Below are 24,098 nucleotides of genomic sequence, written 5' to 3' on the forward strand. Positions count from 1 at the left end.
ACCCTGCCTTTGCGATTCCCCCTTGCACCGCCTTTCCTGGGCCCTGTTTCACTCTCCCTTAGGCACCAGACCAAAACATTTCTCTTTGCTCAGGCTTTTTACTAAGGATGCCGTCTTTTTGAAAGCTGTTTTATGGTCCCGTTTCATCAGTAATTGTTTAGACTGCTCTTTTTGTTTTATATGTGCTCTGATACCCTGGCTTGTGCTGATATAATTGACCTAGCTTGTTTTGCTGGCATGATTTGTCTCTGTCTTTTATTGTTTTACTTGTGAACTGCCTTCAGGGGGTCTGGAGAGGGGGGTATGCAAGCTTTGGAAAGTAATCAGAAAACAGATGAGGCTCCCTGGGAGCTGCTGAATTATGCCTACAATGTGTTGAGGGTTGGGAAATGGAGGGGAAGCCACCCAGCTGGCAACAGGTGCAGAGAGATCCAGGCAAGAGGCTGACCTAGTTTTCTGGACTCCTTAGTCATCTCTGGTTTTCCTTCCTTGACTGAACAGGCTCACAGGGGGTTCCACCAAGGCTTTTTCCCGAAACACACCCAGCCTAGAAGTGGTAATAAAAGAAAAAATGTTTCCTGCAGTTTGGCTGGGCTCTGCCTCTTATCTTGAAAAAGATCAGTTTCCCCAGCGACTACATTTTTTCCTATGCCTTAAAGGAGTTCCCTTTAATAAATCTGTGTCAGTGTTTATGAAATGTTTGATTCTGATGTCCTTAAAAATTTGGTTGTACACTCACACCACTTATGAGTCTGTTGTACAAAAAAATGGACACTTTCAGGGGGTCCTGAAACAAGGCAAGTTTTATAGTAACAATATGCAGAGGGATTGTTGACAATGTGTGTCAAATTGAAACTAGCCCATTGGATTAATTTATGTTTTTTATTTATTTATTTACATCATTTATAGTCCGCCTTTCTCATGGAGACTCAAGGCGGATTACACTGTTTGAGGTTAATACAATCAGTATCAAGTACATTTCAATACAATATACCGTAAGATAAACAGATACAAGTTTTAAAGGACATAGCATTATCAAGGATCCAAGACAGAGTAGAAAAAATACTGGCCAAAACATAAATCAATTTTAGGACCAGGGCTTTTTTTCAGGGGGAACGCGGGGGAACGGAGTTCCGGAACCTCTTGAAAATGGTCTCATGGCTAGTGGCCCCGCCCCCTGATCTCCAGACAGAGGGGAGTTTACACTGCCCTAGGCACCACTCTGCGGCGCGGAGGGCAATCTACACTCCCCTCTGTCTGGAGATCAGGGGGTGGGGCCACCAGCCATGTGGCCATTTTCTCCTAGGGCAACCCACTGAGTTCCACCACCTCTTTTCCTAGAAAAAAAGCCCTGTCTAGGACTAACATGAGACAGCGTGGAGCGCTGGTGGTACACACGAGTACAAGAAGAGACCAGCTTTGCCAAATGCCAAGGGAATTTAGTGGTAGATCTGCTAAGACAGACTTTCCTTAGAGCAGTCACCTTTTACTGGCCCTCCTCCAGTGCTTTTGAAACAGCTGCCTACCTGGCAGAACTTAACGAAGTGAAGCTTTTCTGTTGACATCATATCTCCTGGCTAGAAAAAAAAAACGTCATCAGCTAACGTTCAGAGTCAGCCAATTAAAGACCTAGAGGGTCAGTCCAACAGCAGCTGTAACCCTCCTACCAGTTTCTTGGAGCCCTTTCTCTGGACACGGGCTAGCATAGCAGGCTTTCCGGGGCTTCAGTGTGACCTCGGTCACAGCTGGTGGTGTCATGACATGCTCTTGTGAACATCAGGATCACCATCTCCCCCCCTCCAGTGGTTAAGTAATCGAGCTGTGAATCAGCAGTCCGCTGGTTCGAATCTGACTGTTGCCATGAGCTCAGCAGGTGGCCTTGGGTAAGCCACACCTCTCAGCCCCAGCTGTATTATGGGGACAATAATAACAGGGACTTTGTTCACAGTGGGCACTGGACTGCCCAGAAGAGCAGTATGCAAATTCACGGTTGTTATTGCTGTTATTATGGCTTGATGGCCATCCGTTGATAACTGTGTTGAAGGCTCGGCCCGCTCGCTGGTCAGAGCAGTCTTTGCTGCTCCCAGGAAGGGGAGGAGCTGCTGCTGGCTGGCTGCCTGGGGGAGGGAGCGAGGGCCCTGGAAGCAGGGAAGCAAGGGGCAAGATCTGGCAGGCAGTTCTCCCGAGGACTCCACGCCTTGGGCTGGAGGAGGGGCACGGGCTGGGAGGGAGGGAGCGCGCGCAACCGGCACTGGAGGTTGCCGGTGGGTCTGCGCGTCCTGGGACGTCGAGTTTGCCCCAGAGTGGCGATGCGGGGCGGGGGGTAGCAACAACAGGTCTGCAGCCCCCCCCCCCCCCCGCGCCCCTGCAGTCCCGCGGCGGGGCTCCCGGCCGCTGCCCGCTTTTGGTCCTTCCTCTGCCGCCCTTTCCCCTCCTCCCCCTCCCCCCTCCCGCTGAGGCAAGGGCTCTATTTTTAGCCGGGGGCAGCTCGTTCTATTTTTAGATCAAACACTTCCAAGGCGTGCGTCAATGGAACCCCGCGTGCGTCACCCGCGCAGACATTCCGCGCCCTCCCCTCGCTCCGCGGGCGCCGGAACAGGCCGCCCCTCGCCGCCTTGTATGGCGAAGGCTGCAGCCGGGCGCGTGCGTCAGAGGATCCCCCCGCCTTCGCGGCCCGCCCCCCCGGCCGTGCGTCACAGAGCGCTTAAGAGAATCTCCTGGCCGCGGGCTGGTGAGCCCCAGTGGCCTGTGCGGCGCCGGCGGAGCTCGATCGCAGCGCGGGAGGAAAGCGGCCCCGAGAAGCGCCGCCTGCCGGAGTCCGCCTGGGTACGTGGCTCTCGCGAAGCCCCTCGCCGTAGGGCTCAGGCGTGCCTCGCGCGCTCTGGCAGACGGGAAGGCGGCCGGCTGGGGCGCGCCTGCCCGAGGGCTGCTCTGGGACGGGGAGCTGCCTGGGGTGGCAGAGCGCGGCTGGCGGGGCGGGGGGCGGCGAGAAGCCCGCGCGGGTCGGCAGCTGATGGTTTGCGATGCATTTTGATTCTTTGCGCGTCGAAAAGTGATTACGCGAAAGGGGGAGTGCCGCGTTGCTTCCTCGGTTGGGGGTGGGTGGGGGGCTGGTACTTGTATGTTGTGCATACCGGGGAAAGGGACTTCGGGGTAACGAGAGTCCTAATAAGCGATGTGGTAGTTCTCTCTCATACTGCTTGATGAGGGCATTATGCAACGCAGCTCTTCAGTGCACCCTTTCAGAATAACTTTTCTTGAGGCTGCATGTAGAGTTTTGCTTGCAGTCTACTTTGCCTGTATTTACTCAGCCGTAAGCCTTCTTGCTCTCAATATGACTTACTTCCAGGATTGCAACTGTAGGAGAGTTAATTTGCAACATGGAAAGGTCTGCCAGTATCTACTCACCACCTTGTTAGAGGAGGAACTTTAAAACTTGGGCTGTATATGCAGCTTCATAAAAACTATTTCATAAATAGAATGCACCTCAGAAAGCATTTGTGCTTCTTTTATCACTGGTTACAATCAGCAGATTGTTTTTGTTCTTGTGCCTACAAAGAAAAGCCTTGATGTCAAAAGTAATGGGGGGGGGGAGATAAGATGACTTCTGAGTGTGGGAACCTGCAAAGTAATTGTACCAAATGACGTGTGAGATGCCGTTGCAAGAGCTTTCGTAGGACAAGGGAAATGCTAGTTCTTGGCAAGACTAAAACTACAAGAGGACCTCACTCGGGGGCTTGGTTTGGGTGGACAAAATGATAATGGGGTGCTTGTTTCAAATGGGAGCTTTTGCAGCCCACATTTGCATTTTAGAGGATGAAGTTGCAGTAACCTGAGCTTCTGGGAGTTTTGGCAGGTGTGTCCAAGTGATGTGAGGCAGCGGAATGTTTTTTTTCCACACACACACACACACCCACACCCACAACCTTGGTCATGGCAGTAGCCCAGTGCAGTCTAGAAAGGGTGGCACCTCAGCTGGGACAAAATCTCATAACTGGTCTGGTTAGACCGGAAAATAGTTTCACCAGATGTTCGATAGGCTGCCTTGATACAATGCACAGCCAGCAGTCGTGGTCTCTAGTGAAAAAGAATTTAAGACCGTCCATCTGCAAGATTCTATTGGAAGCAATGGTGTTTGTGTTGGTCTGTATTTTGGTGTGGAAAAAATAGATGAAGTATATTTTATCAGAGTAATCTCTGACTTGGATGAGACGTGTGCAACTTTTACATGGACAGTCTCTTCATCAGGCTGAATGCCTCATTCCTGCATAGCTGGAAAGCTTGCAAGCTTTTTACTCTGAGCAGAAAAGCAGCATTTTATTTCCTCTCTACTGGGCAGCTCACTTCTCGCCCTGTGAGACCAGCTAGATGAGAGCTGTTGGTGCCAGCTTTGCACTTGCAAAATAAAACCTTGCAGTATCCTCTGGTGGACAGGTGGTCTTAATTAGATCGGAGCATTTTGTTGAAATGTGTAACAGCCAGCAGAATCTTTATCAGTTTCCAAATGCAGGAATCATTCTTCACTTCATGATGGGGGGGGTGTCTCTAGGCTTAGTTATTTGGGGAGGGGGTCACCCCTCCCTGTCAAAAAGAGATGATTTTTTAAAAAAATAAACTCACTAAGTTTTGATTTGCAAAGCAGTTTGGTACAGCACAGGTGCTGAAAGGCATAAATCAGGAAGAGCTCCATGGTGGCCTCTTTCATGTGGCTGTTTGAGGCCGGCAGTTCCTGGCATGTCCCAAACAACAGGTGCAGCATCAAATTCAAGCACCTGGCAGCCTGTTCCTTTGCAGCAACCAGGGCTGCTTTGGTTTCCTTGGTGCACTAGACTTCAAAGGCTGACAAAGTCAACTTGCTGCGGATTTGTTCCAAATGTACAGCAGTTGCCATTTGTGCAATGCAGGCCACATCACTTTTTTTTAAAAGCAAGCCAGGTTTGAAAACCTGAAGATCAACCAATTAGCCAATCTGTTCATTATGGTGACAAAATAGAGATTTCAGTGATAGAGTAACTTGAGCTTCATAATAATGGCACTTCCAAGGAACGGTTTGTCTCTCTTGGGTTACATTAGAACTTGTTCTAGTAAATAAATACAAGTATCCCATGGCAGTTACTGAGTGGTTGATTAACACCAAGATAGTTAAACAGTTCCTTAAAGGTCCTTTTAATTGTCTACCAAACAGTGCCGGAAAAATTCCAGGCAATTGATCATCGGAGCTTTTTAAAATTTGGCATTGGTACATATTTATTTATTTTTTACTTACAATCTTCCTTTCTCTCTGGGACACAAGGCAGGTTATGAAAGCTTAGATAATCTTTCCCTCCTTTTTAAGTATGGCTTTTTTTTTAAAGAACTGGAAGCATTTTTCTTCTAGTCCTGTTGTCCCTTCTGCGTGGTGCAGACTCCTCCTGGTGGGACAAAAGTTGAGTAAGTGCAGCTTTCCCCATGACTGCTTCTGTGTGGAAAAGGAAGTTGTACCTGTTCAGTTTTGACATCTGCTCTAGCTGCTAATGTCACAGGAAGACCTGCTGGGGTGGGGGAGATGGCCCCCCTGCCTCTGTCACAGAGCAGTTTTGGACTTGAACACAGGCAACAACAGACCCACCACATTCAAACTGGTTGGAGCAAAAGCACTTATTTTCAGCAGTAAACTAGCAGTCATGATAGAATATTAAACTCATAAGAAACTGCCTCTCTAACTAACACGGCTCCCCATCTTGATCTGCCTTTAATTGAGAAGTTTTCCCCCTAAAACTTCCAAACTGACAGTACTAACTTGTCGATGCCTGTTGCAATCCCCCTGCCTGCCATCTCCGTCGGAAACACACGGTGGTGATTTGAGCAGCAGCTTCTGTTCTTGCTTGCAGCGCTAAGACTGCTTTTCAGAACTCTGAAACTGGCACCCGTTCATCGCAGGCACAGAAAATAGTCCATCTTCATTGTCCTGACTCCCCAACAGGGGGTGCTTTTGAGCACTACCTGATGCCTAAGCACAGAGCCTGGATACAGTGTGAGCCACAGTTGTGTGTGAGAGTAGTACAGAGATCCCCACTTCCTCTGAAGCCTCTGGATGCTTTTGCCACTGCCAGGAAAAAAAGATACTGGGCTTGATTAGCCACTGGCCTGACCCAAGATGGCTACATAGACCCTGAAGGCAGAAATCCTTCCGTTCCTAACGCTACACTGAGATCACTGGAATTACTTCAGCTGTACTTCAAGATTGCTACATACATGGCATAGGTTTGTTTCTCAAATATAAAACATATTCTAAAAAACAAAACAGGAAGGAATTCTAGTATTTGAGCGAGGTTATTAAATAAAAGCCCACCCCACCCCCCATCATCGCAGAGCAACAAACCCTAATGTGGATAACTCCTCTTGGGCAAGTATCTTTACAGGCTTGAGAGATGCCAGTGCGTCTGTTGCTGTTTACGATTATTCCGGAAGCCAATGGATTTGCAAACAGCAAGCATCTCAAAGGGGTGGCTGGAGAGGTGGATGCGTCGTTATAGCAACCCTTTACCATTTGTTCTGAGAGGACTGCGGGAAATGCTGAGGGTAGAAAGCCTCAGCAGCCCTCAAGAAGAAAGAGCCTGAGAGGCCTTTGCAGAAAACTGGGCTTCTGGACGGATGTCCTCACCCCCCTGCTGCAAAGCTCTCAGGCCATTTCTGGTGCAGTTCTGTTATCTGGGCTCTGGGACAAGAGGCTACGAGTCCCACCCTCGCATGCCTGAGTAGAGAGGTTTCTATATGGTGGGCAAACAGGTAGATGGAATCTTAGACGGGGAGCAACGCTGGTGCCAGGGAGGGCCTTGTCTATTGAGTGTTGGTCAAAACTATTTTGTGGACATGGTGAAAATGTTGAATATTACACATTTTTGTTTCTGTACTTTCGTATTTTAATACCCCCTATAATATATGAGTATTGCTGTGTGCACTTTGCATGTCTGGGACCATGCAGTTCCAAAATGGAAATGTAACAATTTTGCCACTCCAGCAGTGGCTATACAGTGGCTTGCATTCTGGACACACTGTTGCTAGTGTGAATTCAGTCCTTTGCCGTCAGGTTGCCGACTGACAGGTAAAGAAAACAGCCTGGCTTGCTTTTCTGCAGAAATCACAAGGGAAAGCTTTTTTTTTCCTATTGAAAAAGGAAATGCTAATGTTTGCATGGCAGACAGTTGAAGGCACAGCACCTTCAGAATACTTCTGTATTCCAACATGTCTGTGTTCCTGGTAACCAGTCGTACTGCAGGCAAGGTTGCTACTAAGCAAAAATGTGTAAACCCTCTCAAGGGCATGTATGAAGCTGCTTGCCTTAGAAGGCGCACTCCTTTGTAGGGAGCAATAGGAAGAGTGCGCCTGCACCTTCTAATAGCCCAGTTAAATAGCCCACGAAATCATGCAGCACGCGTGTTGTCCTTGGTGTGTTTGAGAGTTCTGAGGCATCTGTGGGCCTTGTTTCCTAGGCGTGGCTTTAAGTGTACTGGCAAACTCCCTACTTGCAGTCAAGCCATTCATCTTCATTTTATTTTGAATATCTCTTGGGATGATGAGAACAGAGGAGGGGATCCGGCAGCAGATCCTCCTTAGCTGGTGGAACGCTTCCACTGAATCAGGCCCTGGTCTCTGCCATCCCAGCAGCAATCCCTGAGATCAGATCATGGCACCAGCTGGATTTACACGGCCTCAGGAGATGGCCCTTTGCATTGGCAGACGTCAAGCCTTCCTCCAGGGAGAGAGCTAATAAATACCATGTTGCAAGGAAGAGCCCTAGGTAGCATCTGTTAACTGCATTTGAATACTGCAACCCCTAACAAATTTTAACAATTAAGCTCCAGGTTTCTATTTTAGGAATGTGGAATAACTGGCTGAGATGGCAATGGAAATAGAAGTGTGTAACTCATGAACGAGTGCACAGAAGTGCTGGAGTATAAAGATTTAGATGGCTTTACTTTGAGAGAGAAATGGGCTTGGACTAGGCCATCTGATAGGCGGGCAGAACATTTGTCCCTGATGGCAAATGTATCGGGATCACTGAGCAATAAGTAGTTGGGCTCTCTCCCTTGGAAGGAAGTAGAAGAAAAACACAGAGTAAATGTGCAGTGTCCTTCGCGGCACCTGAAACTGCCATGACTTTGCCTTCTGGGGTCATTGCTGCAAAATCTTTTGGTTAATTTTTTTTCATATTAACAGATGAGATGTAGAAGAACACAGAGGGAAGCAATATGCTTATTTGTTTATCGCTCCTTTGGGAGAATCATCCCCATTGTCTATTGCTCTTCCATCTGCTTCCGATGTCCCCCATGGGTCTCTGCTCTGCTGCACTAGTTGAGCATCCAACTATGCACTGTCTGAACCTGGGGAACAAAGCCTGATTCTGCCTTTGGGAGGATTTTCTGAGTTACACGTTGGATCAGATATCTGCCAGTTAGAGAAACCGTGGCTGGTGCAGTGATGCATATCAGCCCATATGTATGGTTTTTGATCGTTCTGCTAAGATTGTAGGTTGGAGGGTAGGGTTCCAACCAAAGACCTGATGTGAGCTGAAGATGGAAGAAGCAGTACCACCAGGAAGAGTGCCCTAATCTCCTTTCAGTGGCGTGGCTCTGCCAAGTCGGCTTGGATTTTGTGTGTCTCAACATTCCATCATCCTTTACTGCCCATTAAAGTAGCAGCCCCTTGACCAATAGCACCTAACCTTTAAAGGTCTGTGATGTGAATGACATTATCATCTTGCCACATGGGTTACTACTGTCTTGGCTTTCAGCGCAGCCCAAGACTCTGGTTACGTCTCCCCTTTTACAGGGTGCCATTTGCGGCTAAACTCCACGGCGTTCTCTGAGAGCCAGTTATGGGCCAGCGCCCTGATGATTGAAGCTTGTTTGCAGCAATGCTTGTTAGCTGCGTGATTTAAAATGTGCTGCCAAGTTGTCAGAGATGGGAGCCACTCCATCTAGAAGGGCCATTTCAAAGCTAAATATGGAGTGCTTTGGGCAGGGCGTGACTTAACAAGTGTCTTTATAGCGTTCCTCTTTGTTAGTTGCATGAAAAGCACAGGGAGGACGAGAGCATGAAGCGGTTCCCTTTCTGGAGTCATCCAGGCAAGAACATGGTAGAGTCCCCCCTGATGTTCTGTGCACATGGTGGCCATATGAAGTGTGGAATTAATTCCAAGTTAAGCATCTGGCTTTCAGGAATCTTGCCTTGGAAGTGGGCTGGAAGATACAGGAACAGAGCAAATGGTATCTTGGTCAATCTTTGTGCCTTGATAGACTTGGCTGTTCTTATGCCTGTTTTGGTTCTTTGGACAATCACCACTTCACAAGGAAGCTTTTTAAAACTTCTGCATCCTCCTCCTTTACAGTCCCGTATGCCTTAAATTCCCTCCTAGAACATTCTTTGGCAATACTTCTGGCTTAACTGGCTTGTTCACATCCCTGGTTGAAATGAAGCTTAAGTAAAATGTATATTCTCCCCTTCTTCTCTCACACATTGTCCTTGTTAACCTTCATTTATTTGCTTCTTTTATATCCTTTATTTATTTAATATTTATTCTTTAATACTTTTATACCATGCCTTTCTCCCCAGTGGGGCCTCAAAACAGCTTACATCACTCTTCTCTCCTCCATTTTTCTCCTCACAACAACCCCGTGAGGTAGGCTAAGCATCTGTGGCTGACCCAAGGTTTCTCAGCAAACTTCCATAGCAGAGTGGGCATTCGAACCTGGTCTCCTAGATTCTGGTGCAACCCTCTAACCACTGTACCACACTGGCTTGACCCAGGTCTTCCTTCTATCCCATCAAAATGTCTGCCCTGGTGAAGAGGGTTATGCTGTTATCCATAATAACCCCAACCTCTCTACCAGCCATGCAGATGGGCAGAGAGCCATGTAGACAAGCACTCCAATTCTCTACACAAGGCTATGTTCCAAACCGCTGTCAAAAGCACATCATGTGCCAGCATACGTGGGTTACATTTATACCTCGGAGTTTTGCCTTGTTCTTGCATCTTATTTCTTATTTAATAAAAGAAAAATCTTGTGTGGGGTTTGCCCAATTTGGACAACCTATTGTGTACCGCACATTACCTAGAAAACCAGCAACAGTTCATAAGATCGCAATCTAGCAGCCATCTCAGTAATCTATGCAGCTACAGAGTGCGTAAGAAGAATAAGCAGTTTAAAAAAAAATAATAGAGATGAACTCGCCTATTTGGAAAGTAACAATGAAAACTGTCAACGATGTGTACTTCATACAATTTCTCTGTGCACGTTCCCATTGTCATGCAACAGCAAAATTATCTTCTGACTGGATAATTATTCACTTTCTCACTTTCTACTTTTTTTATTTCCAGCATCTGCAGGGCCTTTTCCTTCCATCTGTGCCAGTCCTCAGGTTGCCACCTGGCAGTTGTCCCCTGGCTTCGGGTAGCCCATGTGGCCTCAGCTAGAGCCTGTGCCTTTTCTGTCGTGGCTCCTGAGGAGCTGCCGGGGAGGGGAGGGGAGGGGAGGGGAGGGTGCCGTCTCTCAACATTTTTAGGAGACGTTGCAAGAGTGTTCTATTAGCCAGGCCTTTTGGTGGGGTATAGACTGCAGGTATCTTTTATGGGGTAGATGGTATTTTGCAGTCTGTATGTTTTAAACTGCCATTTGTTAGCTGCCTTGAGCCATGAGGAAAGGTGGGGTATAAATAAAGTTTAGATAGTGACCTTTCCTACATTCAGGCCCCTGCTTGCTCTGCTAGCATCTTGTTTGGAGTATCTTTTGGCTGACTATCAATTAACTGGGCTGTTTCCCCCTCTTCCTTTCCTAGAGATGCCCTGTATCCAAACTCAATATGGGAGCTTACTTCAGAGTGGAGGACCCTGTGAGCGCTACCCTGCAGACCTCTTGACCCCTGAGTTTGGCAAGTCCACCATGGACCTGGTAAACGCGGAGATCGCTGCTGCCACCACCTCTCTGCCCAGCTTCAGCACATTCATGGACAATTACACTGGTGAATTTGACGCTTTCCTCTACCAGATCCCAGCAGCAAACCCCACTACAGCATCCTTTAAGTTGGAGGATTTCCAAGTCTACGGCTGTTACCCGGGCTCTTTCAGCAGCCAGTTGGATGAGACCATGTCCTCAAGTGGCTCAGACTATTATGGCAGTCCATGCTCCATCCCCTCTCCTTCCACACCAAGCTTCCAGACTTCCCAGGGGCCATCTTGGGAGAACTCCTTTGGGGCCTATTCCCCCACTCACACCTATGAGGGCATGAGACCGTGGGTGGCCGGAGCGACAACGGAGTCACCAAAAACTGCTTCTACTCAGCCTTCCTACTTCTCCTTTGGCAGCTCCACGCACAGCCCTGGGATCCCCCCACAGAGTCCCTTGAAGATGCAGTCGGCTGCCCACCAGCACTTGGTGGACGGAGATGTATTCTCGCTTCCACAAACCTCCCCTTCAGTGAGCTTTTCCCCTTTGCCACTCAACCAGGCCTCTCCCATCCTGGACAGCCCTAGCTTGATGGACAATTCCCTCTCTCCAACAAAGGCACGGAGTCCTGGTTCCAATGAGGGGCGCTGCGCTGTGTGTGGGGACAATGCCTCATGTCAGCACTATGGTGTCCGGACCTGTGAAGGCTGCAAGGGTTTTTTCAAGGTAAGGGGAGGGGATTTGTCACTTCTCACCTTGCCCCCCCCCCAAATCCCTGGCTCTGCCTGTAGAATTCTGCAGTGGTGGTGGTGGGGTACCATTAGGTGAACAGCATTCCTCAGCCTGTACACCACACTCACCCGTGCCAAGAATGCCGAGGGTTCGAGGCCTGCTAGGGAGCCTCTGCTCTTGACGGCTGTAGAGATGAGTCATTAGACCTTTCCTTGGCCTTGCCTAATAAAGGCAGTCATTGTGGAAGATCTTATTTCTCTTATTCACAATGGAGAGATGGAAAGGACCTTTGGGTGGTAGGAGGTAAACCCACGGAAGGCCGTAGGAAACCATTCCATCCCTCAAAGGCTAAACCTTCAAAATCATCCTATCTAGCAGCTGACAAAAATGATTCTCACGTTAGCAGCGAACGGGTGGTTCTCTGGGTGCACACAGCAATCCCACGCCCACCCTGGTTGCAAATTATTGCCTAAATAAAAGAGGCTGGATCTGAATGGCTCCTTGTCCATTTGTTTTGTGCCAGAAAAGCATTCCTTGATGGTGTCTTCCAGACAGACGCCGCAGGCGGCCAGTGCCCTTAAATCATGTTGGCATTCAGGGGCTGCTGCTCCTTCCCCCTTTCCCCCCTGCCCGGCCACACACTAAATGTTTAACTTAAAGCAGAAACTTGGGGAGCCCATATGAAAGGAAAGGGGACTCTTCCCACCAGACTATATCTGATGGACCCTGATGGAGAGGAAGGTGCCCCTTTCTTAGGCTGTTCACTGGTGCCGGTTTAGACTTCTGCAGGAGATTATGCCCATACAGAGCTGGCAGCTTCCTCTCTTCTTCTAGACCTCAGTGCAAGAGAACATAGTCCCTGGGGGCCAGTGCCTCTAGCAAGAAGGGTACTTAGCCATATGGTTCCCTCCATCTCTGAATTCTCACTTAACCCCTAAAGTTTGTAGATGGTAAGAAAAAATGACTCTCTCCCCTTCTCTCTACTCCAACACAGGGCTGGATCTATGGTTGCCTGCGCCCCGGGCAACCAAAGTCCTCTCCATGACATCATCATGCAGGCAGCGCATGCTGCCCCGCGGCAAGCCAACTGTCCCAGCGTGCCATGGAGCTGGCGGTGGCAGCGCGGGTGGCTGGGAGGCCGCCCGCACCATTCGCCTGCCCCACAGGACAAGGGGTGGGTGGCATGCTGGGTGCCCCTTGTCCTGTGGGGCAGGCGAATGGTGCGGGCGGCCTCCCAGCCACCCCCGCTGCCTTTTGCCTGCCCTGTAGAACAAGGGGCACACGGCAAGCCGGCCACTCCTTGTCCTGCGGGGCAGGTGAATGGCGCAGGTGGCCTCCCAGCCACCCGCGCTGCCACCGCCAGTTCCGCAGGACAGGGGGCACACAGCAAGCGCTCCCACTGTCTTGCTGCCTGCCCGCTCCCTGGGTGGCAGCTGTGCCCGGCGCCCCCTCTTTGGTGGTGCCGGGGGCAGACTACCCCCCTGCCCCCTGCCCCCCTATTGATCTGGCCCTGCTCCAACACAAAGAAGAGAAGTCCCCCCCACCCGAAAGGCAGAGGGCTTGGGGAAGGGGGCTGGTAGTGGGCACGAATAGTGCCAGGGTGGTCAGCCAAACCGATATCTTTGGACCCCTGCATGTATCAAAAGTGGAGCTGTTGCTTGAGACTCCAGAAAGTGGCAGGCATTTCTTAATGGTTGTCTGTACTGCCAAGGATCACTATAACACCATCCCAGCAGTCCTGGACGGTGGAATTTGATGAGGGTGTTGAGAGATCTTAGTTCCCTTCACAAGGCCACAGTTAGCAAGGAAAAGGAATGGTTACGAAAATCTTCGATGCGTTCATGCCCATATTTCTCAATCTTCTCTCGCTTTGATTCTGGAAGTCTTATGAACCAGTTCACCCGACCAAACTGAAATGGTCCAGATCCCTGTTGAGTTCGGCATGCTGTGATGCAGTCCAGCGATTCTTCGCTGAATGCCCGACATGCAGCTGCACTCCCATGTTGTCTACATTATCCCATAAAGCAGCCAGAAGCGGGAGCCTGCTAAGTGCTGGCTCAGCTGTGCCGTGGGCACATGATGAGGCCACCTTGCAGTTGCTTCAGGCTGTACTGATTGCCGCACGGGTCCTCTCAGCTTGCATTCTGAATATGCAGAGTTAAACTTGTGACTTGACTGTGGTTGACAGATTAACTTGTCATAGGGGTAGGATTTTGAATGCAACCACGCAGACATGTTCAGTTAATACACATGCAGTGATTTGCATGGGTCCAGAGGATGCCTAGTGTCTGATACATACCAAGAATTAAATTGTGGGTCAAAGGGAGAAAAACCATGGACTTCTAATAGAAAATACTTCACTTTTCTAAAATATTGAGATGTAGCTTTGTAGGGCTGGGTTTTTTGTGCTGCCACAAGAGGTGGGAATATCACACTCTATAGGTGGAAGCCTTTGTGTTTGCAGAAACGCCAATCAAGATTCAAACCTATGCATTTTACTGGAGCTGTTCAGACATTGGGTGACAGCTACTTAGATGGGGTATTTGTACACCCATGTGTGCCCAAACCTATATCATGTACCCTAAAATATTTTCAAACTGCTAGTTGAGACCATTGTAGGTCTTGGTACAGAAGACTTCAGCCTTTCCAGTGTCATGCTTGGTGGATGCCACTTCTCTCTTTCATCACCACATTTCTGTGGCATTACAGTAATATTACCCACATGCGGAAATGTTTAAGTTCAGCTGTGGCTGGAAAGTGCACCCACGTGAAATTGGAGATGTCTTCTGTCATGCCCTTGGGACAGTGGCCTCAGGAAACTTGAAACCACAGGTTGTGGAAATGTTGTAATAAATAAATCACTGGTAGATGGGCCTTTGCTTCTTCCATCACCAGGGTTGGAAATACACTGTATATCCCTGCATGAGGGTGATGGTTTGCCCTTAATTTTCTTCCTTAGCGCACGGTACAGAAGAATGCCAAGTACATCTGCCTAGCTAACAAAGACTGCCCTGTGGATAAACGACGGAGAAACCGGTGCCAGTTCTGCCGTTTCCAGAAGTGCCTTGCCGTGGGAATGGTCAAAGAAGGTAAGGCGCGTCCCATCCTGTTTGTGATGCCTGGTGCTCCTGGGCTAGGAGCCCACTCCCTTGGATGCACTTTGAGAATGAAGGAGGTTGGCGACTAATAAAACGAAGTTACAAAAACTGCCCTGCAAAGAGACCACACCCTCGAAGCCTGCATTACGTTACATGTAGTAGCCACCTTTTTCTGGTTCAGTGCTCTCAAATCAGTACGCTTGATTCACTTTTCATCTATGAACATTAAACAGCAGGTTGATCAACGCTTCAATCATGAATTATTTGTGAGTGACAAGATAATCGAGGAGTAACTAATGATTGCGATCAGGAGTAGCAGCCCTTAAATATAAGGGGGCTTTAAAAGAAACTGCTGGGTTGCATCCAAAATCCTCCTTCCTTGAGCAGGAGAGTGCTTCTGTAGACATGACGGAGGGCTTTTCGGCTGGGGCATCCCCCTTTCTTCCCTCATTGCATCCCATGTTTTGAGGGTCCCCAACCTCCGGGAACTACTTTCCAGGGAGCTACAACAGGGAGGGGGAAGGGAGAGAGAGAGAGACCCGTTTCATGAGCAGAGTTCTAATCACAGTCCTTTGGATCAATCCCTGTGCTGATGGCCCTAAAATACTTAAACCTGATATTTAGTCCCATTTGAAACAGAGGATCGGGGTGGTAGTCCTGCTTTGAAGTTTTGGGTTGGTTCTGCTGACTGTAACTGGAAGCTCATTTCTTTGGTATGAATACAAGGCCTTGCCTGCCCAGTGCACACAAACCCACTTCTTCCATCGCTGTAGAACTGGCCTGTGCATGTTCCAGGTATTCTTTTGAAAGAAAGCATTTGTAGGGCAAGATACAGTCATCCAAACTGATGACTGATGGCTTTCCTCTCGTCCTTTTTATTTACTAAATCAGTGGCCTGTTCTTCACTGTTTCTGAAGATCACTCTGTGACCTTGGACCACTTGTTCTTTCAGTCTAAACTCACAAGGTTGTTGGGGGCAGGGGGAGGAGAACAGGATCTTACCATTCATGCACACTGTCCCAAGCTCCTTGAAACGTGTGAGATCCAAATGCCAGAAATGGTGCTCCTGAACATGACCTTGAACTGATGTTCAGCTGAGCAAAGCAATCTAAACTCTGCAGTGTTGTGGCTTGGTTGTGTGTCAGATTTGTGCTGACACATAGTTAAGATGAACATCAAGACCACAACAGTTGCTGGTGCAGTTGTCACTGTCCTAGTCTGCCTGTGAGGGCTTTGTTTAAAAAACCATTTTGGAAAAAAGCCTATTTGTAGCCTGTTCAGACTCCCAAAAAGAAGTGGTGTAAGAGAGAAAACACAAGTGTCCGCTCTCTCCTCAGAGAGGTGTCCTTCTAGTACAGAGACAGAATGTAACTCTGTCCTCCCTTGGGATAAGGTCTGGATCATTGGGGAGAAGAAGGCTGTTTTCACACTGCTTACCGGCCACCGAACATCGTGCCGAGCTCCCAGAATGACAGCGTCTTCCTGGCGCAATTTTGCACGAGAGCCGCTGTTCTCACGCAAAATCGTGCCGGGAGCTCGGCACGATGTTCTGTGGCCAATAAGCAGTGTGAAAATGGCCGAAGTACAAGCCTCGTGCCGTTTTTTCTCATGGATTCCTTTCAGTGTCCAAAGCAGCACAGCACACGGCATGGCTGAATTGTGTGTGTTCAGTATTAAATTCTACACTTCATAAATGTGGTCACAAAGTACAAAACACCACGGCACTCAACCCCACCGTATATGTTGCTCCAAACACTTAGAGTTTGATAATTCCATCAACAGTTGTTTTTTTGCCTAGGAGTCAGTCCAAGTTCCTCAGAAAGGCTTTCTTCCGCCACTCTCCTTGTCAGTAGCCGTTGCTTTTCTAAAACTGTGTTCTCACCTCTCCCTTTCCCCCCTTCTTTCCTCAGTGGTGCGGACAGACAGCTTGAAAGGCCGCCGCGGTCGGCTGCCCTCCAAACCCAAACAAGCTCCAGATGCTTCCCCAATCAGCCTCATCTCCTCTCTTGTGAGAGCGCACATCGATTCCGTACCCAGCGCCACTAAACTTGATTATTCCAAGGTACTGATCTGCTTTGCAGTCTGTGGCCCAGTCGTTGGTGATGGGGAGGGGCAACGGAGGCAGGCCAGGGAAAATGTTCTGGGTTCTCTGGCCCAGTTCCAAGGTTCTGTCAAAAACTGCTGACTTGATGATGGTTTTATATGGTCTTATGATAGTTTCAGTGAGGGTCCTTGGGTTTTATTGGATCTGTGATATATTTTAACATTTGTTGGTAAGCTGACTGAAGAGTGATATGCTAAGAGGCTGGGGGGGGGGGAAGAGCTTGCTGAATGTCCTTAGCTGAAGTTCCCAAGGAGCAGAGCGAGGGGCTTCTCATCTCCATTTCAGCCCAAGAAGTGTCCTAAGGAAAGCGAATTCCTTTTCACTTCAGAACAGTCTGGACTCATTGTGGGAACTGGCCAGGTGGGCAGTATATCCTGGCCCATATCAACTGTGTGGCCCAGTGAAGGAGGCCAGCAGACACACTCTGGTCATAAAACAGGGGTGGGAAACTGAAGAACTGCTCTGCTCATTTAGTCCAGTTCTCTGTTTCAAACAACAGCCTGTCAGATGCCTCTGGGAATCTCTTAAACTTCAAGGTCTGTCCCCAGCACTTGGTATCTGGAAGTACACTGCTTCTGAACAGAGAGGTTCCCTTTAGCTGCCATGGCTAATATCCATTAGTAGACCCATCTTTCATGAAGTGGTCCAGTGCTGGCTGTCACTATGAACTGAGGGCAGGCATAAGTCTTAACGCTTTAATTTTTGTATCAAATTCTTTCTCTTCAATGTGTCACCCAAGAGTTCTAGTAGTTTTTCTTTATTTTTACAATCCACTTTCCTTTTTTTCCTACATAAACTCAAGGCTGTAGTCTTATGAGAGGAAGAAATTACTAAATTCTTCTCCTTGCACAGCTGGGCCAGATCTATTTATTTTTTTATTTAAAACTTTTCTATGCTGCCTTTCCTCCTAATAGGGTCCCCCAAAGTGGCAACCATCAAACACTAAGACATTTCAACATAAAAAATATTTAAAGAAAAATAAAAATACAATAACATAGTAAAAAAGATATAAATAAACATAACACTAAAAACCAGGGAGGAAGCCATTAACAGTTATAAGAGATATGCCAAACAGAACAAAAAAAGTCTTCGCTGGAGAAAGACAGATAAATCTCCCTGGGCAGGGAGTTCCAAAGTTTTGGTGCCCTGACTGAGAAGGCCCTTTTTTGGATGATCATCTGTCTAGCCTCAGATGGCAGGAGCACCCAAAGCAGGGCCTCTGAAGATGACTCGAATGGATGGGTAGGTTCATATGGGAGAAGGCGGTCTTTAAGGTACACTGGCCCTCAACTTTAAAGTGGGCTTTAAAAGTTTAATTGTCCCTGAATTGTCCCTTTAATTGTCCCTGAAACAAATTGGGAGTCAGTGTAGACAGAACAAGACTGGATTGATCTAGCAACCTTGAGAAGTTTTGTCTGAACAGTGATAATTCTACCAGACTTTAATGATGTAGAAAACTATGGGGGGGGGATTTCACTCCCAAAGAAAGCCCCCCCCCCACCAGCCAATTGAGGAGCATTCTGAATTTTAATGTAGCTTCTTTCTTAGGTCTGCAGATGCCTCCTCTCTTTGGGATGTAGCCATTCTGCAGTGTGAAACCAGCACTGATCGTTTAAGGCCCGAAATGGATATTGTTGGGCTTTGTATGTAATGCCCTGGTCATGTCAAAGCACACATGTTCCAGTTGCAAAGTCCATACTGCTAGATGGTACTGACTTTGAATTAGAGGCTAACTGGGCTTGAACATGAATATTGAAGTGGAATATACTCCCAATCCTATAGCTCTGTTTGAAGAACACGGTGGCTCCTGAGAATCCAGAAGTGGGCTATTTTCCAATTTGGATCATACATCTTTGCTGTTTGAATTTGCTGCCTTAGTCAAATAATTCTTAAGTCTTCTTCTGTGAAAAGAGTGCAAGTCATGAAAGAACTATTGCATTTGCAGTATTAACTCTGCCTATTTTACCAAAAAAAACCCCCAACCCCAGATCTGTCTTTGCCTGTTCAACATATTGCTTATTTTGTCCCATCAGTTCCAGGAAACTGTCTCATACCAGTTTGAAAAGGAAGACTGTATGGATGTGCAGCAGTTCTATGACCTGTTGACAGGCTCAATGGATGTGATCCGGAAATGGGCAGAGAAGATCCAGGGCTTCCTAGAACTTCCGAAAGAGGATCAAGACCTGCTTTTGGAATCTGCTTTCCTTGAACTCTTCATTCTCCGGCTAGCTTACAGGTAACCTGCAGCAACTTTGCACTGTGAAACCAATTGTAGTTTTTAGTCCCTAAACAAATAATTTGGCCCAAGGTCAATGGTAGCTGGATGCATTCATCTGCTTGCACGAATGGTAGAAGGTGGTCGTTGGTGGCTGTAGATCAAAAATGACGGCTCTGTTCTTGGATATCCCTTAAATATGTTAGTTGCAAAGGAGAAAGCAAGAGAGGAAGAATTGTTCCGTTATGCCCTTCCTTTGTTTTTGAAGTATCTCGTTCAAGGTTAGTAAACAAGGGCAATAAAATTACAGGTATATGTAATATATGTCTGAGGGCAGGAGAGATTCCAGTTTAAAGTTCTGTTCTGCTGTGAAATACATGTGTCTGTACCCCCAAACCTCTGATCTGTCATATGACAGGAACTTTACTGTGCCAAATAAGAGTAAAGCATTAATAGTTTCAGCTTTGTATTGTCGAAGGCTTTCACGGCCGGAGAACAATGGTTGTTGTGGGTTTTCTGGGCTGTGTTGCTGTGGTCTTGGCATTGTAGTTCCTGACGTTTCGCCAGCAGCTGAGACACTGTGTCACTGTGACACAGAGAGCTCTGTCTTTTGGTGCTACACCTCTGAAGATGCCAGTCACAGCTGCTGGCGAAACGTCAGGAACTACAATGCCAAGACCACGGCAATACAGCCCGGAAAACCCACAACAACCATAGTTTCAGCTTTCTCGGAAGCTCTAATAGAACCACAGTCTTTAGGAGTATAAACTTTGCTTCAGGTAGTTCTTCATTGCAGCCTGTGACACCCTAGAGCCAGGTGTGTGCTGGCACCCTGTACCTTCTTGAGCTATGCTCAGTGCAGGCACTTCAAAAGATCCGTGTTATGCTTACACACCAAAAGCCACATATGGCCATAAAAGGCACTTTGTTGGTTTGTCATCTATAGCTTCTTCCAGAAAAGCCGCTTACTTCAGTATGCCCCTCGTCTTCCCTGGCTCTGCACACACAGTCTTCTGTGTTTTGGGATGTATAGAACTTCTGTGCTGTCTTAGGGTGAGGGAGGACAGCTTGCGGTGCTGATTTCTAAAAATTGGGGAGGAAAGCAAAAAGGAACTTGGCAGGGAGGTGATGAGAGAGAAAGAGAAACAATTTATAGCTCACATTTCTTGCTGAGGCTCAAGGTGGATTACAACCCCTCCCCCAAATTGCAATTCAGTCAGACAGTATAAGATATCCAATAAACAATGCAATAGGACCAGAATTAGAAAACAGTTCAAACTATCTCATGGAAGGCAGGGATTGTTGTTCTCCCCCGCATAGAAGTAGAGTAAGTGTGTTAGTGTAGCATCAGTTATTAACCTAGCAGTCCCAGGTTCAAATCTCTGCTGAATGATGAAGTGGAACTACAAAGCTCACCATGGTAAAAATGGGCAAGTCATTATCACTAGGGAGGCAGCCCAGCTCAGTTACCTTAATCTGGACTGAGTGTTGTTCATGGAATCGAACATTTCAGGGACGTGGCAGCAGTCGGGTGCCTGCCTGACTGCTGCCAGCAACTTTACTAGGGGGAAGGCAGGTACTTCTAGCCTCCGCCGCACACAACTTGCTCACAGCAAGGCTTTGCTGCCACTAGAAGAGAACAATAGGTTTTCTCCCTGTAGGGTGATCCCATTCATTTCTTCCTTATCCCTTCTGGTCTTTGGGCATTATGGGGTTTTTTTAAAGGCAAACTTCCTCTCTGATAAAGCCACCCTTTCCCTCACAGGTCGAAGCCAGAAGAGGGCAAGCTGATCTTCTGCAACGGTGTGGTGCTGCATCGCATGCAATGTGTCCGGGGCTTTGGGGAATGGATAGATTCCATTATCGAATTCTCCCAGAGCCTCCATCGCATGAACATTGATGTGCCCTCCTTCTCCTGCCTTGCTGCACTTGTCATAATCACAGGTAGGGTGGACACATGAGCTTCTGGGATGCATAAAGCAGGAAGTACACATGTGACGTAGGAGCTGAGACGCTTTGGCTTCTGATGATCGCTGTCCCACATGTGGCAAACCCATGGCACCGTCCTTTTATTATAACAGTTGGGAGCTGTAAGTTTATATATATGATGCTCCCAGATATTGGAGGAAAGGTGCTCAGACTCATAATCAGCCTGTGGTGACTTGAAATATTTTCCAAGATGGGAATAAAACAACAGAGAGAGAGACTTTACAGGCCTTATTACCAGAGTGCAGGTTGATTTGGCAAAGTTAGTTGCTGGAGGAATCACGTCCTGGTATCCCATCTTAGGCTCTGCTTGGCTTGTGATACAGAGGTGGTATTCTGCAGTGTATAGGAAGGCCCTGAGTTATGTGCTCCTTGTTATTCTCAAACTTATAACATAAGGCAGGGCTTCCCAAAGACCTCTGATGGCATTATTGGTGTGCTTCAGTGACTTGTATGGGATATGGCTGTTCTGGTGCAGCACCTGTTACAGCCTCCCATGCACAGTTCATGGCTTCATTCACAGCTAAAGACTAGCTCGAAAATCACTGGCGCAGAAGGTTGCATGCTATTTCCAGTATGAATGTTTGCTTAAGAATTTGGTTGCTTCCTTCTGATGACTCTCATTTTGTCCATCTTCCCTCCTCACTCTACCTCCAAACCAGACCGCCACGGGCTAAAAGAGCCCAAGAAGGTTGAGGACCTCCAGAACCGCATTGTCAGCTGCCTTAAAGACCACGTGACTTCTACCACCAATGAACAGGTGCATCCAAACTGCCTCTCCAAGTTGCTAGGCAAACTCCCAGAACTCCGCACCCTCTGTACCCAGGGCCTGCAGCGCATCTTCTACCTGAAGCTGGAGGACTTGGTGCCACCACCTCCCATTGTGGATAAAATATTCATGGACACTTTGCCTTTCTGAGGACTCAACTGGGGACACTGCCATGCGCCGGATGCTCTCTTGGGGGGGAGGGAGGTTTTTTCTTCTCTCCCACATCCCCCTCCCCGGATAGAGAGAAACTGGCAGGAGACATTCCCTGCCGTCCACTATCTGGAGGGGAGCCTGCAGGAACCATTTCCAGAGACGTTGGAAGGGCATTGGCAGAGGCCAGTGGTTCAGGACTGACGGTCGTGGAAGAGCCAATGCCACCTTCCCCCTTTCGGGCTTTAAGCTTATAGGCTACTGGGACATTCAGAGATGCCAGAAGTTGTCTCTGAACTCGGGACAACTTCTTGGGTTTCTCTTTTTTTAACCTTTTGGGGGGAAATTTTAGTGTGCCTTCTGGAGTTTCATGCACAATGACCCTAAATGATGCTGCCTTTCCCCATGGCCTGCTGACCGCTTCTTGTGCAATAGAGCACCTAAATTCCGTGCAATTGCACCGGTTGGTTTTCTGGAACACTTTCTGGAATGCTGTCCATTTTTGCAGGCAAGGGACTTGAGATGCGACGAGTTGCCTTCTCGTTTCGTTTTTTCCCCCTCCATGCTGTCGGCCCTGCCGGCCCTGGTTTGTCAAGCCCAGCTGAGACTTCGCTCCCAGACGTGGGACTTGGAATTTCCTCACCTGCTTGCCCAGAAGGCCCCTGCCTCCGGCACTTGTGGCAACGGGGGCTGTTGCGCCGTAAATAAGCACGTGTCCACTGGATGGTTTTCCTCCCACCTGCTGCTTTTGTCGATTGCAGTCAAGTTTTTGTCAGATTCCCTTTTTGTAAAAGTTGTATATATATATATATATATAGATATAAATAAGAATAGCATGTCAGTCTTTGTAAATACAGATGAATGAAGAGCAGAGGTTAGAATGGGAAGGAAAGAGGGCTCTTATGTCTGGCAATTGTGCAATGTCCTGTGCCTGCAGGACACCCTCTGCCTTTCTGTGTATATAAACTTTATATTGTAAAGTCTATGATTTTTTTGACATTTATATTTGTCTATCCCCGCTTTCCAATTTCCAGTATGTGACTTTTCAATTATTAATATATATTTAATATATTGAATAAAAAATACCCTGAGTAGATGTAATTCTAATCCACTTGTTTCTGTGCTTGATCCTCAGAGATCCATTTACATGCCAAGGGTAATTCAAGCTGCTGAAACTGGAGTCTCCTTTATAGAGAAATAGAGTTGATCTCTTTCCCCCATGCATCAGCTCTCAGTTATGTTAGTAAAGAGCCTACCCGAAACCAGCTAAGACTTGGGGAGGTGTTGCTTCCCGTGATATATACGCACACCAGGGCTTTTTTTCAGCTGGAATGCGGGGGAACAGAGTTCCGGAACCTCTTGAAAATGGTCACATGGCTGGTGGCCCCACCCCCTGATCTCCCGACAGAGGGGAGTTTAGATCGCCCTCTGCGCCACCGGCGCGGTGGGCAATCTAAACTCCCCTCTGTCGGGAGATCAGCGGGCGGGGCCACCAGACATGTGACCATTTTCTCCGAGGGCAACCCACTGAGTTCCACCACCTCTTCTCCCAGGAAAAAAAGCCCTGACGCACCCTACCTATGTCTTATTTGTTGCCTTAGATCAAATTTTTTTTGAAACGATACAAAACCTGCCCCACCTGTTTACTAGACAAAAGTGGGGTGAACATACACACCATGCATCATGCAACCTCTTTCAAACCTCCGTCAGCAGTCTGTAGCCTAAGTGATTAATCTGAATACAAAGATTAAAGATTTCTTTTATGTCTGAAAATGGGCATTAACTCATTTTGCACACATTTAGAAAAATATTAAACTTTGGATTAGAATTCTAACACTTCACATTTTCTTTTTGAAATTCAATTTTCAAGAGATTCTTTTAAAGAAAATAACAGTCTTTTTAAACTAGATGTTTTTCAATATCAGCATGCTAATCTTAATACTTTAGTGCTGTGACTCTGTCTGGAAATCTCTAAACCACATAGCTGGATTAACTTGGTTCCTACAACCCAGCTTGATTCCTACTCTCCCCAACATCAGGGTAAGAGAACTTGCTTGAAATTCACTCCAAATTCATTTTATGTTTAGCGTTGATGGAATAGACTTCTAACAATAAAAAA

General features: G+C 47.6%; 1 protein-coding gene across 1 annotated transcript; it reads left to right on the plus strand.

The window, feature by feature from the left end:
- The first annotated feature begins 2,747 nt into the window (after positions 1-2,747).
- NR4A1 (nuclear receptor subfamily 4 group A member 1) lies at positions 2,748-23,078 on the plus strand. The gene is made up of 7 exons (XM_054977803.1): positions 2,748-2,826; positions 10,819-11,651; positions 14,617-14,746; positions 16,666-16,817; positions 18,893-19,095; positions 20,840-21,018; positions 21,723-23,078. Exons 2-7 carry the CDS (start codon positions 10,821-10,823, stop codon positions 21,977-21,979), a joined length of 1,752 nt encoding a protein of 583 aa, XP_054833778.1. The 5' UTR covers positions 2,748-2,826; positions 10,819-10,820; the 3' UTR covers positions 21,980-23,078.
- The last annotated feature ends 1,020 nt before the right edge of the window (positions 23,079-24,098 follow it).

This window comes from Eublepharis macularius, chromosome 4 (genome assembly GCF_028583425.1).
Source record: "Eublepharis macularius isolate TG4126 chromosome 4, MPM_Emac_v1.0, whole genome shotgun sequence".
Taxonomy (NCBI): domain Eukaryota; kingdom Metazoa; phylum Chordata; class Lepidosauria; order Squamata; family Eublepharidae; genus Eublepharis; species Eublepharis macularius.

Bases quoted from the DNA above. Each gene is read 5' to 3' on its own strand.
- NR4A1 (XM_054977803.1), top strand. From the start codon at position 10,821: ATGCCCTGTATCCAAACTCAATATGGGAGCTTACTTCAGAGTGGAGGA. The intron at 14,747-16,665 runs GTAAGGCGCGTC...TTCTTTCCTCAG, and splicing joins CGTGGGAATGGTCAAAGAAG to TGGTGCGGACAGACAGCTTG. The intron at 19,096-20,839 runs GTAACCTGCAGC...TTTCCCTCACAG, and splicing joins ATTCTCCGGCTAGCTTACAG to GTCGAAGCCAGAAGAGGGCA.